Raw genomic sequence first — 15064 nt, 5'->3', positions numbered from 1 at the left:
ATCACAGTGAGTGCCTCTTCAGCCACGGCCCTCGAGTCCACAGCACGTTTTCTGGGTGCTGACTGAGGACTCTTTTAAGCACACCCAGGACCCCAATCTGTAGATAGATGAGGGGTGACTGTGCATGAGTGAGGCTGATCTCTTCAACTTCCTGCTCATATTTCATGAATGTCAGTCTCACCTCTGGGGCCAGATTGCAGGTCCCCAAGGATGATGACATGCCAGGCATCTTCCCTACCCTCGGAGTCAGGGTCTGTCCCACAACTCCACACATGCCGCAGGCCCTCACATCAATTCTTGAGTCTGTTTGATTTTACTGTCAGCAAGATTGCCCCCAGATCTCTTTCTTTGCGATGGCCCCTATGGAAGCATTCAAAAACTGTAGCAGACACTTGTCATAGTGGAAAAAGGAATACAGACAAAGCACCACTGCTGGCACATGTGAGATGTCTCATCTTCAAAGTCTTTTCACACATAGTATCTCATCTTCTTTTCACAGCGCCCTTGGAGTCAGGACAGTTCTACAAATGGAAAATGGAGGCTCGGAATGGGTACAGGTGCTTTTTGAAGGCACATTAGCAGTAAATGCAGAGAGTGAGGCCTGGATAGACTCCCAGGAAGGGCTCTTTTGGGAGTCATGCATCCAGAAAGATGTCTGAATATATATGTGTGTGTGAAACCTGTCGTGCTCACCCAGCTGCCATCACGGTTCCCCTGAAGCATTCACGCTCCCTCTTGTCACTCTGCTTCCTCACGTGTCACCTTCTAGGCAGATCCCTCTCTGTCCTGTTCATTACGTCTTCCTCTCCAAAGCCAGGCAAGCATTGCACCGTCTTCCCTTCACCTTCCCAGCTCTTTCCAAACTGGTGATCTGATGTCGTCTCCTAGCTGTGTCCTGTCGCGGAGGGGAATGTGGATTTGGGACAGAATTCATATGCTCGCTTCATTCTGTTCCGTGGTGGCGTGGCTGACTGGGAGGTCCTTGAATAGCTCAGAGGGATAAGTGCAGTTGACTATACCAAGGCATCAAGGCTGTGTAGATAGCCGTGTCCCACAGGCCATGGGCCACCTCCTCCTGTAGCCTGCCACATGCCTGACACCAGCCACATCCAAAGGACAGTGTCCTAATGCTTTGGTCAGTAAGCGTTATCACCCCCAATTTGTTCTGGGACTCAGCATGTCCCTTGAACAAAGAAGGGTCAGATGGGTAATGCCTGGCATCTTGAAGCTGTCACAAGCCTGAAATGTTCTGCCTAGTGACCCAGGAATGGGTATAGGGTTGGAGTCAGGGTCTGGAAGAAAGGCATGACATGACCTGCCCAATCCCAGCAAGTTCCAGGGAGATTCCCCAGGGGCAATTACCATCCCACCAAGCACACGGGGGTCTGAAACATGCAGAGAGGGAGGGCTGAGTTCCTCACAGGGAAGACAGAGCCACCTGTGTTTCCACACTGGGCTTAGCAGGGAACAAAAGAGGGCCATCCATGTCCATACAAAGGTGTTCCAGGGAGTGCCAAAGTGGAAGACATGAAGACAGGAATTACGACTGTGTCTGCTGGGTGTCCCGAGACCCATGAGGGACTGCGTGCTGACCACCAATGTCAAACACCCAAGCAAGGGAAGGATGGTGTTGCTAAAGAGCCACGCTGCAGATGGGAAACTGCATGTGCAGCATTATTTACTCATGAATAGCGGTTTTTTTTTTTTTTTTTTTAAAGCAGGCATGATGAACCAGATAGGGGACAATCCAAGTCAGGTTCTTATCATATCTGGGAAAAAGTTTGTTCCCAGAGCAAAGCATAATTTAATAATTTCCCCATCCAGAAGACTGCTTGGATATGGAGGTGGGAACCCACCCACTGAGCCACCATCTTAGGGGGAACCCTGTGCCCCAGCCCACTAGTCTAAGTGCAGTCCCTCACCAACTAGGCTGAAATCTCCTCTCAAGTCCTAGTGACATCAGAGGAAGCCAATATTGCTCAGAGAACAGCGATCTTGTCTCGGGAGTCTGGATATCAGTGCTGGTTCTGCCTTTGTGGCCATGTGATTTCAGACCAACTAAATTCCAGCTAGCTAATATTCAGCTTCCTTATGAACAAGTGCCTGAATATGAAACTTGCCCTGCTCTATCTTATAAATTGTCTGCACTTTGAGGAAGGTGTCCAGGCCCTATTCCTGTTTTTATACTCAGTCCCATTGTACAGGAGGCACTGGGCCTATTCCTGTTTTTATACCCAGCCCCATTGCACAGGACGCACTGGGAGGTGCTTGTGGAGCAGAAGCTGCATTTGTTTACAGAGTTGCTGGAAGGCACAACCCTGGAATCCATGTAAGCTGTTTTGAAAATGATGGCATCCCACCTAGACTTACATTCCTAACCCTTCTCGTTGCCAGCCTTCGGAGCTGGGGGATATGCATCACTTCATTTTTTTGTCTCTGGAGTCCCTGCTGCCCTTCTCTGCTCCCCGCCTCCCACCTTCCCATGCACAGATTCCTCCTCCTAATGCAGCATTTTGCTCATGCTACTCACAGCTCTTAAGCCTTTAATGGTTCCCCAATGCCAACTGAATAAAAGCCAGAGTCCAAAGCCTCAAAGCCCTTCTCAATTAGGTGGAGATCCACTTCCCTCTGCCCCACGCAGAACGCAAATGCACCATCAAGAAAATGAAACAGTCATGATTAATAGTAATAAGGGATTACTAACAGCAATATGAGTCTCTTAAATGTTTCTAAGTTTACTGTTATTTTATTAAATACCCTAATTAAAGCAAATGCTAACTGTCCAGGTTTTCAGCCATTTTCCTTTTTAAATGAGTAATCAAGAATCACTTGCAGATGGACAGGTCCTTCCTGGCTGTCCTGTGTTTTAAATATTTCTGCTAGTCACTGTGCAGGCAGAACTGACTGCACTTAATTTATAAAGGAGGATTTATGGACTTACAGATGACAACAGACAGCCAATCAATAAGGGATGATAATAACAGCATGTAATATCAAGGAACATTAGGTCTCAGGCATGATTTGGGGAGAGAAGTGGGCAGTTAGAAACCTTATCATTTGAAAAAGGTCAAGGTCTGGTAGCAATAAAAATGCCTAAGCAAATAAAATCACACCTGTGAATCAGGCGAGGGCATAAATCGTAGAGTGAAAAAGGATTTTAGACTTTGTAGAAAAATTGCTTCCCTGGGCAAGGATTTGGGCTGCTGTAGGACAAATGAGGCTGCGTTGGGAGAGGGTCTATTTATTCCTGCTAAGAGCAGTAACAGTGAGATGCAGATGCAGAGGGGGTTTCCAACCCTCGCACCTCCTGGGGCTAACACCTGCATCCTTCAAAAACAGTGGAGGAACCAGATGTGGTGGAGAGCCTGCAATGCCATGCCCAGGTCTCACCACGTATAGTTAAGAACCACTGGCTCTATGACATTTATGTCTAGTCAATTTTTTCCAGGGGTGGGGGCAGTTTTTATTGATCGAGTAGATTGTCTGCTTGTGTAACTGAAAAAGGCAACCAAAGAAAAGTACCAAGTTGTAAATTCTATGACCAATAATCATGTTATATCTTTAAAAATACTGTGAAGAATAATCATGCTCTTTGAAAAACACTCACAGTATCGCACAGAACTCCACGGTTGGCTTTCCTGCAAAAACCTATGATCATTCCACTTAGAAAAATCCACCTCCACAGACTTTTCAAGAATAGATGCACCCACTAACGGGTGTGTACCGAAACGTCGATCCTTAGTCACTGAAAAAAGCAGCTGGAATATCATTTGTCTCCCATCTACGGTACTGCTTTAGTTGAGGAGTAGCTGGAGAGATCCCATTAAATATGTGATGAATTTTCTTCTAAACACTCCCTGGGGGACGGAATTCTCTGTTTTTCTTTCTAACGCACTCCAGTCCAACTTTGCAAATCCCACTCCCCGGCAAAGATTCCGCCAGCTCGTGGTTTTAGAGACAAGCTTACCTCCTTGCAAGGTGTACTCGGTGACCGCCCTGCTGAAGACGCCCAGGCCGGCCCCGTTGTACGCTGCCACCTGTATCTCGTACTGTGTCCAGATGATCAGGTCCGTCACCAGGCAGTAGTTCACCTCTGGGCTGGTGATGTTCCGCTGCTGGTACTCTCCAGGAAGTCCGGCCAGGCGGTACCTGCCACGAAGGAAGCCCGTCATGGTAAAGAGATAACTGGACCCTGAAACTGCGTTTACCTGCAGCTATTCTGCAGGGTTAGGGGGAAATGGAAGTAAATAAACAACAGCAGAGCTGAGAGGTCAGCCTTAAACAATACCATTTCCTAACTCGACGATTTTTAAAAGTGTGCTCTAATCTCACAGTGATTATAAGCTCAAGGCAAAATGGAACTGACATTTCAACTGCATTATGGTTAAGAAAAAATTATAACTTTTTACTTGGAACTCGCTTGGAGACCACAGTGATTTAGTACCAAAAGTTCCAGACGTGATTTCCGTTGGGGAGCTGCTGTAAATCAGTTTGGGAAACATTTTCCTCTTGTGAATCTGAAATGTGGGGAGACTTCCAGAAGCAGGCAGCGCACAGCCTCATGGTCTCCAGGGATGGAGCTCCATTTACGAATTGCAGGTGTGTCCAAGTGTATCCCAGAATTGGAATGAGTGGCTTTGAAAAGGTGTTGAAACTTCCAAAATACCAGTCCAATGCTAAGGATGACAAATTGCTTTGTGGAAGACCTCTGTGGTTGCTTGTGTAGTACGTTCTTAGGTGGAAATTTGAAGTTGTGTTTATGAAAAACATAATGTACACAACTCAGGACTTAGAATGTACAAATTAGGAAATTGCTGTGTGTACTGTGAGAAGATTTTCACAGTATTCTTTTGATGAGCAAATGTTTCTCCATGATTCAGTCTATAGAAGTTAATGCATTGAGGCTGGGTGCAGTGATGGCTCATGCCTGTAATCCCAGCACTTTAGAAGGCAGAGGCGGATGGAACATGTGGTCAGGAGATCAAGACCGTCTTGGCTAACACGGTGAAACCCAGTCTCTACTAAAAAATTAGCCAGACATGGTGGCACACGCCTCTAGTTCCAGCTACTCAGCAAGCTGAGGCAGGAGAATCGCTTGAACCAGGAGGTGGAGGTTGCAGTAATGGCAACCTCTGTTGCACTCCAGCCTGGGCAACAGAGCAAGATTCCATCTCAAAAAAAAGAAAAAAGAAGGAAGAAGAACGAAAAAGAAGAAGGAGAAGGAGGAGGAGGAGGAGGAGGAGGAGCAGTAGTAGTAGTAGTTGTTCATGCACTGAACCAACTCAGGTAATTTACTGAACTTTCATGAATCAGTCCCACTGGGTAAAGCCAAGAGCATGCCCAGTAGGAGTGACTGCCCCATCATCCTGCAGCTTCCAAAAGCCTCTAATTTCTACCCTGAAAGTGGCTCCTGCCTCACAGTCCCACACTTGAGTGGCAGCAAATCTGTTGGCTTTTCATGGTGTGTGAAAATCTTCAGGGTCCTCCAGGACACTGAGCTCTGAGCTCTGTGGCTCTGTGGATTCCATGTCCATTACCTGGGTGGTCCCAGGGGGGCAGGGCACCTGAGCACGAAGGCAAAGGATCTGAGACAGACACACAGGGACAGGAACATCAGTAAGGCTGTCGATGTCGGAGCGAAAAGGAAACCTAGAAATTCAGGCCTTAAAATGTAAAACAACTTTCCCAAGAGAAGGATGGCTTGAAAATGAAGTGAGGAAGTAGAGAAATGGTCATACAAGGTTCTTCATGAAAATCAGGAGTTTCTGAGAGCATTCTCTTGTCCCCTCTTGCTGCAGGCCATTTGCAGTTGTGGGGCCTGTTTGATAGGAAACAAATAATCAAAATCAGATGGCTCTTGAAGAGCAAGAATGTACCTGGTCTTCTTCTGTCTCTTGCCTGAAAGGAGCAAGTGGCTCCTTGGCTCACCTGGTGGGAGACTCAGGGAAGGGACAGTGTTATTCTGTGATGGGCAAAAATGAAAGTCAGGCTGGGCATGGTAGTTCACACCTGTAATCCCAGCACTTTGGGAGGCCAAGGCAGGCAGACCACGAGGTCAGGAGTTCGATACCAGCCTGGCTAACATGGTGAAACCCTGTCTCTACTAAAAATAAAAAAAAATTAGTCTCGTGTGGTGGTGCACGCCTATAATCCCAGCTACTCAGGACCTGAGGCAGGAGAATCGTTTGAATCCAGGAGGCAGAGGTTGTGGTGACCAGAGATCAAGCCACTGTACTCCAGCCTGGGTGACAGAGCAAGACTCTGTCTCAAAAAAAAAAAAAAAAAAAAAAGTGAAAAGTAAAAGTCAAGTTATCAAACCACATTGTTGCTTTATAGTGTGTCCACCTCTGACTCCTTTACTGAACGACCTGCTCCAAGCAAGTACATGTGCAATTCCCAGGGGGTGTTCAGATCATTTATGTAGCATGATGGTCCTCAAGGCAGTGGCCCTCAGAGAGAGAGCCTTGGCATGGATTCACCTGTGTGACGGACATTTCCATTTACATTCACCATCTACAAAAGATAAACTCTTAAAATAAATGGCACTGAGACAGTTAGACAGCCATTTGGGAAAAGGTAGAAACTGGCTCCGTGCCTACACCATGCACCTGAGTAGCCTGGGCATACTGGCACCAAGCACCATCCGTAATCAATACCACAGAACGAGCATGGCCCTTAAGAAGAATTCCTCCTGTGGACCCAATGCTACACAACACACATTCCAGGGACGAACAGAGGAGCCAGCATCAGAAGACTTTGCTCAACAGCCACTGAGGAGCTGGGTGGTCTTGGGAAAATTCCAAACTTCTCCAAGCCTTGGTTACCGCCTCTTTAAGGTGGGAATGATAATAGCATTTCCATGCTTATTGCAACAGTCAAAGGAGACAATGAATGTAAAAGATATGAAGGTGTAAAGCACTCCCTAAATATTTTTTTAAACACCACTCTTCTATTGAGAAGCATGGACAAGATAATTATGAGTTATAAGGAACTACGCCTGCATAAGCCACCCATCTTCTCTGGGGCCCACTCTTTATACCACTGTGAAAAGCAAACTGCAGAATTCACATCTTCAAAAGAGCCTGTGCTCCCCTCCGGAACAGGCATGCTGGCCCATTCTTACCAGTGGCACCGGGTGCTTTTGTAATAGTCACAGGATGTCTAAGAAGGTCACAATTAATAATGGAAGTGCAGGGCAGCCTCCTCTTACTGGTAGGATATGTTGCCCAGGAGACCATCTCAGCCAGAACAAGATGATTTTTTATATGGAAATAAACAGGAGAATGTTTTTAAAGGACATAACCCCTATGCTCCTCTCAAAGAAACACCCTGCCTATTATTATAAATATTTTATTACTGCACACGCATCCTAACTACTTCTTATGGCTGGGGCCACGAAAGTGATTTATTTCTCTTTGCTTTCCTCACATTGTGCCTCAGATCTGACAGAGAGACTGTGCCCTGGAGGATACACACTCGCAGAGAGCTGATGTGCAGACCAGAGGATAATGTGGAAATGTTTCCAAGCAAATTCATTTTGGCATGGCTCTTTAATTTCTGAAAACTTTGATATTCACAGGCTTAGGGTAGTGCACCTTCATTTTCGGGCTCTCCGGATTTAAGCCCCTGCAAATACAGATGCCCTCATCTCCAGCACCCAATTCTACTGACCCCATCACAGAAGATCCTTTTAACACTAGTAATCCCCAAAACAGAGAAATGTGTAGTCTGCGACACAGCCTCGTAACATCAGAGAGATTTTATTATTAAACTCTGTGCCCTGAGCCTGCTTCTGTGGGATGACTTTTAAAGTCTTTACTTGGCAGCTTCAGCCTAAGGAAACTTTTCCTGCCTGGGCTGAAGAGAGGCGATAGGCCCTTGCGGCTGAGTAGAGAGGGCAGCTAATTATTCTCATTAGTCGAGGGGTGCAGAATGAAGGTAACGGCTAAGGCAGGGGCCGGAGTATCAGTGCCACAGGAGCCCTTGGCCACAGGCAGCAGGGAGCATGGGGCTGTTTTCCAGAGCGGAGAAGGTCAAGCAATTAGGAACTGTCTCAGGGGATCAACAGGAACCAGAGCCTGCGGCCCCCACCTCGGGGGGACAGAACTGCAGGCTCCTCTTGGCCTTCTTAGAAATGAGGAAGGACAGTTGGAGCCTCAAGACAAAAGGGGCCTTGCTATTGATTGGAGCTCTCTGTGTACCCCTGGGCATGGCCCATTTAAACCACTTCAGGTGGGTCACGGTCTGGCTTACATTTAGAAGAGAATCCCTGCACTGGAGGAAAAACTTGAAAGCTGTGGCAAATTGGTTTTGACAGGCAGATATTCAAGGCATATAGAAAAACACATATTAAATGATGAATGGATGACTATACAAATATATATAGGGAAGGCGTTGCCCTTCATATGCAAGGATAATGGAGTTGAAGATGCAACATTTCACAATTTCTTACGTTTATCTAAGAAATTAAATTTGTCTACTTAAGACCTTTGTTAGCCACTATTTACTGATCACACACTTAGAACAAGCCCAGGATGGGAATAATGGATACCCACCGTGCTTGTCCCAATAACAGTGGTAAAATTAACAAATACATCCACAGTACTGCAATCTATTAGAAGAGATTTAACAATCATCATGGAATTCTGCTTTACTTTTTCTTTACTTGTATCAACAGGCCATTGCAATTATCACGTTCAGTGCAATTTTTAAATTAGCAGTAGTTTTGGCAGGGGAGATTTCTTCTCTCAAACACAGAAAGCTCTGATGCAATGTCCCCAGTATTCCTAGAAGCCCAACTGTCATTTATAAAGCAAAGATAGCACACTGGCCACCCTTCAGCCACACCTGGCCTGCAGAAGTGCGCATTAGCCCTGCGCTTTGCTTCCAGATATATTGATTTTATTTCCAACATCTAAAAGTTGTGAGGTTTCAGGTAGAAAGCTAGATTTTTGGATTTCTGGAAATACTAGAAGATTTGGCAATAGTGAGCAACATATCAGCATGGTGACAACTGGCTAACAATTACATCAAATTAATTATCCTTAGTTTAAAATTACTGTATTGAACAACACATGCCCCTGGTTGAAAACTTAAATGGAATCAAAAGACTCACGATGAGGCTGGGCGCGGTGGCTCACACCTGCAATCTCAGCACTTTGGGAGGCTGAGGCAGACGGATCACCTGAGGTTAGAAGTTTGACACCAGCCTGGCCAACATGGTAAAACTGTCTCTACTAAAAACACAAACATTAGCCAGGTGTGGTGGTGCATGCCTGTAATCCCAGCTACTCCAGAGGCTGAAGCAGGAGAATCACTTGAACCCGGGAGGCAGATGTTGCAGTGAGCCGAGGTCATGCCACTGCACTCTAGCCTAGGTGGCAAGAGTGAAACTCTATTTCAAAAAAAGTAAAAAAACACAAAGCCTCACAATGAATAATATACCTGGCTTCCAACCCATAATACCCCATCATTCTCCTAACAAAATGCTACCCAGACACCAGTTTTGTGTGTGTTCTTCATGGTTAGATATGCACAGAATGTCTGTGCAAGGCTGCCCACATTGGCCTGTGTACTCAAGTTTGCCACAGTCTCTACCGCTCCCTAAAGTCTCACACCTGGACTGATTCTTTGGTTCCTGTTTGGCTTTCATAGACATTAGAGTTTGCAACCTCAGTGAATCGATGCTTGGCTCTAATGGTGGCCTAAAGATGGCCAGTCACTGGCTACTTGCCTGAGGATGTATCCACGCAGCACCCCGTTGTGCTCTGTTTCTGGGGGCGGCTGCCACTGGACCATAATGGACTGGTTGGTGCGCCCACTGGCTACTATATTTTTGGGGGGAGCACTGGGTGGTTCTTCAGGTAGCATCAACCTAAAAATAAAAGACAGGAAAAAGAGAGATGAGTACCAGAAATAGATGGGGTCCATTTGCATTTCATCTATCTTGCTGAATCTTGAGCCTGACTATTCATGAGAATCGGGTTTCGAGAAAAGCAAAACACATCACTGATGAACCTGAAAGGACATGAGAAACAGTTACAACAAATCAACATAATAGAAAATCAGTTAACCAAGCAATGGGAAAGTCACGAAGGCGACTTTGTTCCATGTGAATAACCCCAGCACCTGAGCTCTTTGGAAAGAATGCAAGCCTGAATGTGTACACTCGTGGGCCTGCCATCTCAGACTCCTCCCAAATTGTTTCCTTCAGTTCTTTCAACATTTCTCATCTCAAACTCCCACATTTTGAAAAAAAGTCATTTAGAGCTCAGCTGTTCTACAAGTCAAGCCCACTGAAAGCTCAGGTTGGTTGGGGAGGGTGTGCTGACACGTGATGAAGCCATTTTCCCACGTCACCTCCGAATGAGCTTTTTCAGAGGCAGCCCTCGCAGGGATGGCAGAGCAAGACCACTAAGGAATACGACACCTCTGCAGAGACAGCGGAGTCTTTCCCTTACAGCACCCCACTAGGTGTTCACTTGCCAAGACTGTGGCGCCAGCTTCCACCCGGCAGTGGGGTAGCAAAGGACATGGAAAATGTGTAAGCTCTTAGTTTCCTGTATAGAGAGGGCTGTGCTGTGAAGAGTGATTTATGTAGGCACAGCCAGATTGCCACAGGAAAAATCTGAGAAACCTGCCTCACAGCAATGAAGGAAGGCCCAGCTAAGCCTACATGGGACTGTGTTTCCCTCTTTGTGACAGGCTTTTGGGCTCACATTTTGGCCAGCCTCCCTGAGGGAGGCCGTCGGATTTCTGTGTTCAATTCCTCCACCTAATGTGATGCTGCTGTTTGGCGTTCAGGCCCTGGCTGTTCCATGCCCCTGGGGTGGGATTCACGCACCTGCTTGTCTCAGTGCTGTACTGGCCCCTGCCCACTTCATTCACTGCGCATATCCGGAATTGATAGGTACGAGCCGGAGTCAGGCCGCTCACGGTAACGCCTGTCATCTCGGGGCCAACGTTTGATAGATGCACTTTCCACGGAGAGTCTGAAAGAGTGAAGAAAATGAATTCAAGCCCACAGAAGTGCATGTTTGAATAATAAGAGGTGAGTGCAAAGGCCTTCTCAGGAAATATCTCATTTGCTTAGCAGGCCAGCTCTAGGAGAAAGAATGTTTATCCCATTTAGCAGAGGTGGAAACTGAGGCTCCGGCCCTGTGGCTAGTAACAAGCAAGCCAGAAAGGAAACTTACCCCATGCTGCTATCAATGAGCAAAGGGATTTTTTTGTGTGTGCAACCTGCATATGACGGTTAAAAGGAACCAGAATATCCCTAATTCCTGTGTTCAGTATGTAAGGGGAGAAAGTTCTCTGTCGGCTCACATGGTTGGGCAGATTGCAGATTTGTCTCCCAGAAAAGGATGCCGCACATGTCACTGAATGATAAATAAAAACTATATTCATTAACATTTTAATAAAAGAGGAAATGAGCATGATAAAGACAGATGGGCTGTGTATTTCGCAGCCCATCTGCGTGGCAGGCCCATTACGCCACCACACCCCTGAGTGGCTTTGGCTGGAGAAGAGACGTAATGAAATTCACAGTGAGTTTAGAATATCTTCCCACCCAGCTTTCCAGCAGGTGTGGAAGAGCAACTATGCCAGCCAAATGCACTTTCTCCAGCAAGGCTTCCGAGGGTTCTGCTGGAGATCCTATACCTGTGTGATTTTTTGCAGAGTTTAAACATGCGTTTCAGCCCCGTCAACTTGTAGAGTGATGCCCTGGAATGAACAAGGTCTGGCAGTGACTTCTAGCATCCGCCATCGGTTCTCGTCCTGAATTTGGAGGATGCCTAAATGGAATTTTCAGGTTATTAGTGAAGTAAAACCTGGGTGGGGGAAATTCTCCTGGAAATCGAGCTGTCTTGTTGACCTGAAGTGGTGCTAAGTCCCTTTCGCCCACATTACAGATGGTCAGAAAGAGGTGGCACATGCTTTCTGCCATGGTGCTGGGCTGGGCAGAGCCTGCAGACAGCACCAGCTGCACGTCAACATCCACACATAAAATCTCAGCTGCTTCTCCAAAAACCCACAGCCTGAACCACGGGAATTCGCAAGTCTGTGCTACGAGTTCATCAGAAATGCACTCTGGCTCCTTTCAGATCACTAGCAGTGGCCATAAATTGCTCTAAAATGAAAATGAGAGTCTCAAAGGCAACTTTTGTTGCCTCACACAGAGATGTCTATCACTAATTCAGAATCTGCTCACTGGATTCCTTAACAGAAAGTTAAGCTGCTCTGAAGCATGACGCCAGTTGGCTATGAAGATGGAATCTTTCTAATTATTTCAAATAAAGCTGCTTCCAAAAATGGCTTTCTGGGAATGCAGTCTTTGCCACCAGCTGGGCATTTCAATGTTCTTGGCTTCTGATTTCCAGTGACATGGATAATGGGCAGCTGAATAGGATCCCCTCTCTGTGTGTCTCCTTTAAAAACAAAATGTGTGCATTCCCAGTTACCTACAGAAGAACTCACAGCAACTTGTCTTGTCTCTCTGGGAGCCTGAAACCCTTCTATTTGCATCACTCAGCTCAGGATGATCTTGTTTCCCTTAGAGAATACAGCCATTTGTCAATGTGGAAGATGAAAGGCCCTTCCCCGCATCAGGGCAAGCGGACTTGGTTGGTTGGAAGCAGGGCCCCTTCCTGCCAAGTCCAGCTTCCATGAAAATATTGTTCTCATTCTGAAGATAACTGGTTGGAGAAGAAGGAAGCACAGAGCCCACCGCTGACTATGAGCTCTCCCACTTATGGGTGTTCAATTTTGTTTGAACTTCTGTAAAAACAGTGGACAATTCAGAACCACAATGGTACTGCATCTAATACCCACTAGGGTGGGTACTATTAAAAAAAAAAAAGCTCAAACAGAAAATAACAGGTGTTGGGGAGGATGTGGAGAAATTCTACCCCATTGCACTGTTGTTTCGAATGTAAAACGGTGTAGCTGCTACAGAAAACAGTATGGGAGTTCCTCCAAAAATGAAGACAGAATTACCATATGATCCAGCAATTCTGCTTCTGAGTATACACCCAATGGAATGAAAAGGAGGGGTTTGAAGAGCTATTTGCACACCTGTGTTCACAGCAGCTTTATTCACAGTAGCCAACAGGTAGAAGCAACCCAACTGCCCGCCGCCGATGGTTGAATGGGTAAACAAAATGTGGTCTGCCCATAAAATGCCTGCTACTCAGCTTTTTAAAGGAAGGACATTCGGACACATGCCACCACATGGATGAACCTTGAGGACATTATACTAAGCGAAATAAGTAACAAAAAGGTGCATACTGTATGACTCCACTTATATGAGGCATCTAGAATAGTCAAATTCACAGAGGCAGAAAGTAGGAGGAGATGGAGAAGGAGAAATGGGGAGTTATTTTTGGTGGTGCAGAAGTTTTGCCACATGAAAGAGTTCTAGAGAAGGATGGTGGTGATGATTTTACCATAACGTGAATATGTTTAATGCCACTGAACTGTGCACTTGTAAATGGCGAACAGGGGGAGTTTTTTATGTGTGTTTTACTACAATTAAAAATTAAAACAAATGATGAAAAGATGGGGGGATAACATATAACCCCCAAGACTCCCTGAGTATGAAATAACATACATTGAAAGCATCTAGCTGTAAGCTTGGCCCAGGGTGCTGGATAGCTCCGCCTCCCTAGATCCAAGCTCCACCCTCCCTACCCAGCTCTGCCCTGGAGGCTCCTGCCCTGAGGCTTCCCGTAGATGAAGGGAGCAAATTTAAGGCTCTTCCTTCCTCACTGGGAGGCTGCCTGGGGCTACCTGGGTCCTTCATCCAAAGGGTACTCCTCTTTTCCAAGTGGGCACCCTAGGCAATCTCTCCTTCTGGGGTTCTGCATCTGTCTTGGGCTCTTTAACCTAAGGGTGAAATCAGCTCTGAGGCTCGCAGCCCCGGGTAACAGTGGTTCCCTTCCACCCACACCTCTGCAAACATTCCCCTTCTAAAACTTCCTCCTCGATTGCTCTCATTCAGGAGTGCCATCTTTCCCTGCAGGAACCTTGACTAATACTGGACTCAGTAAAGCTCTTCTTCCACCGCTTTCTTCCTTCAGATGTCACAGTGTCTGGAAGTGAACCATTCACCTGCTCGGTCAGGCGCAATGAACAAACGTAGTTTCAGACAGAGACAGTCAGAAGGACAACAGTTGTAACCAGGTGACTGAGGCGATTAATCAGACCGTAGGAGAGGATACTGCCTTCCTGCCCTTGGCCCCATCCCGCCAGCCCGGCCCTGCCTGATCCTGGCTGTCTGTTCACTCAGAGTGTAAACAGCTCCTGAAAGTCCATAACCCCAGCCTCGGTTATGTCCAGAGTCTGCTGCCCAGTTTGATTTGACAACAGGGCCTATTAATCTCCTCTGCACCTCCCGGCTCTGCTCAGTCCTGCTGCAACTATAGGATTCTTTATTTCTTCTTTTTCCTCTCCCACTAGAAGATAAAAGGTCTGGCAGGAAGAGAAGTTAAACTGAAAACTAATACAAATGAACCCGATCCATCTCTGGGCACCTTGATTTGTACAAAAAAAAAAAAAAATTGGTTTGGGAAAGATTTGCTCATTCACAAGCTCTGGAAGTGCAAGCTTGCTGAGAATTGTTAAAATTTAAATAGCAAGTCTGTTCCTGACAATCAGTAAGCAACATCCCTTTAAAAGGGTCCTCCCCCAGTCCGTCCTCACAGAGGAAGGCCACAGGTGCTTGTCTTGGAGGTTCAGGGGTAGAAGACTTTGATAAAGGAAACCATCCCATAAAAGTTTAATACCTGTTTTCTTCCCCTTCAGGGACTCTCTGACCTAGAAGACTGAGGGATTGTATACTTCCCCAGCCAGGCTCCGTTCTACAGAGGGCATCACTACACTTTTGTTTTCTTAGCAGTAAGGCCCAGAATCTTGAGGAATTAATCACTACCCCACTTCAGCTGTTGAGTAAAAAGCAGGTTGTTTCCAATTTTTGAAAATGTTCCGGAAGTTTTTTCCCGATACAAAAGAGCATTACCATTTTCTCAACTAAAGGTATCTAAAGAAAGAAAATGTTTTCTAAAAG

General features: G+C 46.2%; 1 protein-coding gene across 3 annotated transcripts in view; it reads right to left on the bottom strand.

The window, feature by feature from the left end:
• SDK1 (sidekick cell adhesion molecule 1) overlaps nt 1-15064 on the bottom strand; it is a 978776-nt gene that overhangs the window by 232067 nt on the left and 731645 nt on the right. For all 3 annotated transcript variants that reach the window (XM_032259651.1, XM_032259652.1, XM_032259653.1), the window contains 3 exons: nt 10844-10991; nt 9734-9874; nt 3968-4149 (listed from right to left, as the gene is read on the bottom strand). In XM_032259651.1, coding sequence (XP_032115542.1) covers nt 3968-4149; nt 9734-9874; nt 10844-10991 — 471 coding nt within the window. The remainder of the gene's footprint in view (nt 1-3967; nt 4150-9733; nt 9875-10843; nt 10992-15064) is intronic.

Source organism: Sapajus apella, unplaced genomic scaffold (assembly GCF_009761245.1).
Source record: "Sapajus apella isolate SASKATOON/1434 unplaced genomic scaffold, GSC_monkey_1.0 scaffold110, whole genome shotgun sequence".
NCBI lineage: Eukaryota > Metazoa > Chordata > Mammalia > Primates > Cebidae > Sapajus > Sapajus apella.
This window is presented reverse-complemented; position numbering and strand designations above follow the sequence as displayed.